This window comes from Odontomachus brunneus, unplaced genomic scaffold (genome assembly GCF_010583005.1).
Source record: "Odontomachus brunneus isolate Ranch 3 - 2012 unplaced genomic scaffold, Obru_v1 Obru_scaffold_040, whole genome shotgun sequence".
NCBI classification, from domain to species: Eukaryota; Metazoa; Arthropoda; class Insecta; order Hymenoptera; family Formicidae; genus Odontomachus; species Odontomachus brunneus.
The window spans coordinates 228285-232480 of NW_022639490.1; the positions used below are offsets into that span (position 1 = coordinate 228285).

The window sequence follows — 4196 nt, forward strand, 5'->3', positions numbered from 1 at the left end:
TATATATATTTTATATATATATATATATATATATATATATATATATATATGTAATGAGAAATAATTTTAACTTTTATAATATTTTCTTTATGTAGACATCTACTATTATAATTTATTATTTTTTTTAATAATTTTCAGCTAATTTGCGCACCAACCTAATATTTATATATGTTATTTCCGCGTAATATAAATATAAAAAAATATATATACATGGATCGTACATCTGACGTTGTTATAAATGAAGTATCTTGAATCTATCGTATCTTGGATTCATGTCGATCTCAGCGTTATCGAGTTATTTCGCTTTGCTAATACAATCATTCGTTGTATTCATTACTGGAGTTCTTATCTATAATTCAGCCATATGTTTTGTATGTGAACCTTCAGTATTACCGGCTGAATCAACATGACTAAACTAAAAACAGAGATGTCAAAAAAGATCTAAGCTACAGCACCTTCCTCTACATCTTTTCAGGAGGAGAGGAAAGAAACCCGAGGGAAGACGCAGCTTGGGATTCCCGGAAACTTTCTACCCTTCGTGTTATCCCAACTGCCCTGCGAGCGGCGACCGATGCGGCCCTGAGTATCGGTGGTTGCGGCTACGCGTAAAATGTGGAAGGTAATGCCCGCGAGTATATACGAGAGAGGTTCGTGCTCCCTTCATGCAAGTCGGTGAAAGTCGCTTCGAATCGGACCAACTTGGCGGCGGCGGGCTATCCCCACCGGCTGGGAGATCGAGCGTCCGCGTTAATGTCGTTTTCCCATAGAACCTGTGCCCCCCTCCCGTCGCCGCCGCTTCACCCTACAGCACGTTCAACCCCTCTCTCTCTCTTTCTCTCTCTTCACGGCACACCTCCGGGGACGACGAGCTACTCTCTAGGAAAATGCCTTGCGCGTTTCCGGGGGACGCGACGCGGCACAGGTCACGGGAGGAATCGACAGGTTTCGTGGGGAACGCGTGTTCGCGCCTAGTCTTCCGTGCCTCCAAGCTTCCGCGCGATTTCATCATTCCAGCGAAGGAAGCTGAACGCGTCTCGAACTCGCGATAGGCTCTCAAGGGCTAATTAAGTGCGCGCGCTATGTTCATTACGATCCACTATTCATGATAATTAACGTCGATTTTCTATTATAACGGTATTTAATTCGCTACTATCGACGGTGCGGCTGCACAGTAGTCTCCACATTCCGTCGGAGGTCTAGAGTGTGTATGTGTATGTATGCGTTCATTTCGGAACCGCGAGGGAGAAAGTATTACGGGCCTCAATCGCGCGCGCTGCGCGCGGACTGTTTACCAATAAAACCCGTTTACCAATATAAATTGATATCTAATTTGGTGTTACGTAATCATGAAGCATAGACACACTCGAAATATGAGACGCCTCGAGGCTGCAATTTCAAAGATAGATTGACATTTAGATGCGATTTTTGTTGTGGGACATCATGCGTATCAGGTTAACCCGTAAACTTAGATATTCTGGTAATTATAATTGGTCTTTCCAGTTCGCTTTATCAGTATGACCTCTGAATTTTAACCTCGTATATATATTTACATATAATTAAATATTTATATATTTAAATAGAAATTTTCAGAAATATATAAATGAAATATATGAATGAAAAATTTCAAAATTAGATATAAATGTAAATATAAAATGTGAATTTATATTGACATATAAATATATAAATATGAATTTATATTCTATATATATTTTTTTTTATATTTAATTTATATTTATATTTTTAATTTAAACTATCATTTATATTTTTATATTATGTAAATATATATATATATATATATATATATATATATATATATATATTTGTATAATGTGTCCAACAATTAATAATATACTCCCGCGTTATGTGTAAATAGAACTCATCAAACTGAACACAAAATTCTTCTATCATTTTGCAAATAACCACGTAAAATTTTAAGTTATTAATTAAAGAAAGTTGCTTACATATTAGATGAAACTAATTTAAAAATCCTCTACCATTTTGCAAGCAATTGCGTAGATTTATATATATATACAAATTTATATATATATATATATACACACACACAGAGTATCAGATAATTAATGATATATCTGTTGTGTGCAGAATTCATGCATAAAATTTATCTACCATTTTGCAAAAAACCACGTAAAATTTTTAATAATTAATTAAAGAAGATTCGTAAATAATTACGTGCGATATGATAGATGATAGAGTTAGGACAATCAGAATTAGGATAAATCGTTCACCATTTGTAGGAAGGAAGTGAAGAAATAAGCGAGTTTGAGAAGAAAGTTGTAGTGTCAAGTTACTTGTACATTGAGTCAGATTGAAAAGGTCCTCCATTTTGCAAATAATCACGTAGACTTTTATTTATTAATTAAAGAATATTCGTGCATAAGTGTGCGCGATAATGATTTTCTTTAATTATTAATTAAAAATCTACGCAATTGCTTGCAAAATGGTAGAGGATTTTTAAATTAGTTTCATCTAATATGTAAGCAACTTTCTTTAATTAATAACTTAAAATTTTACGTGGTTATTTGCAAAATGATAGAAGAATTTTGATGTTCAGTTTGATGAGTTCTATTTACACATAACGCGGGAGTATATTATTAATTGTTGGATACATTGTATATACATATATATTTTTTTGTATTATTGTATTTTTGTGTTGTAATTATAATTTATATATTTAAATTTGAATTTTAAATTAAAAAAATTTAAATTCAAAATAAAAAAGTAAATATATCTAAATTTAAATTTAAAATCTAAATACACAGAGAGAACAATTTGGTTGAATAAAATAAACACTTCTTTGGAATAATCCAAACGAATTTTTTGATTGATCGAACAAAATTTTGTTTGACACAACAAAAATATTTATTTGCGGCTTAGTTCCAAAGAAATATTTCTGTCAACCAAATAATCTGTTTGTACTATTCCAAAGAAACATTCATTTGATTCAATAAATCGTTTTCTCTATAGGAATATAACACAATCATCGTTTTCTCTATGTAGGAATATAACACAAAATATATACATGTGTCGAGTTTTTCTCGCTTGGAAGAGATTAACTCTGAGTCGGAAAGGACCTAGTCCGGATTCTAAACGCGAGAGTAAATGTCGCGAGACTCGAGACGTCCCGTTCACGACGATGATTACATGAAGACACTTACCTCGCGGCATACCGCACGGTGCCGGGGTCCTGGCGTTATCCAGAAAGTCCAGGTCATACTGCCTGGCTTGCGGGAACGTAAGCGCCACATGAGCGCGCGTCGTCCTCCAGGACATCGCCATCAGCAGCAGCAGCAGCAGCGTCAAGGATGACGTCGGTCGATCCGTTCTCCGCGACATCCTCCTTTCTTCCGTGATTGCGTGTCTTTACAGCAAATAGCCTCTGCGCTCGCTCGGAAAGGACGACGTCCTTCAGCACGCGTTTCCGCCTTCTCCAGCGGCGGCTTTTCCTCTCGCGCTCCTGATACCCTCCTGCTGAGTCGTCCTGCCGTCGCCCGGCATGGGCGTCCAGTCGCTCCTGCCCGCTCCGCGGCGCGGCTGATCTGAAAGTCGATCGAGCGATGAACTTTGTTATTTACGATCAATCCTCGATCTCAATCGCCGCACGGCGCCCGCTCACCGCCCCTCGCGCGCTTTCCTCGAGGTATCCGGATTGCGATACTCGGCCACGTATTCCTGGCGCGCGCGTAAGCCGGATAAACGCGCCTGTCTGATTCTCACGTCGCGTATGCGGCGCGATCGACGCGTTCCTCATGTTAAACGAGTCAAACTTCAGGTCGTACACTTAACGCGGAATTTGTGGCGCGGAGACGAGTCGACCTGTGCTCCTCGCGAAAGGTGGTTGCGAAAGATAATTGAACGGTTCAGACAAAGAGCGACGAAGAAATACGTGGAAATATTTCTCGCCGGGTCTCTCAACAGCATTTTTCAACTTTCAATTCGTCGTAGAGTAATTTGAAAAAGTAAGCCATATTTTATTTATATGTGCTTTCTCACACGTGTTAAGCTTGAAACAGTTTGAGGGAAGATCGATTATGGGCGAGTATTTTTTAAGCCGTGAGAGATGTGAAAACAATATTTTGGATGAAAACTTTATAATATTCGATGCTTTTCGAAATTGCATATATATATATATATATATATGCATATATATATATATATATATATATATATATATATGC

General features: G+C 37.4%; 1 protein-coding gene across 3 annotated transcripts in view; it reads right to left on the bottom strand.

Annotated features, from left to right (window-relative positions):
* LOC116844219 overlaps positions 1 to 4196 on the bottom strand; it is an 84548-nt gene that overhangs the window by 55224 nt on the left and 25128 nt on the right. For all 3 annotated transcript variants that reach the window (XM_032815444.1, XM_032815442.1, XM_032815443.1), the window contains exon 2: positions 3177 to 3557. In XM_032815444.1, the coding sequence (XP_032671335.1) occupies positions 3177 to 3354 (178 nt within the window). In that variant the 5' untranslated portion in view covers positions 3355 to 3557. The remainder of the gene's footprint in view (positions 1 to 3176; positions 3558 to 4196) is intronic.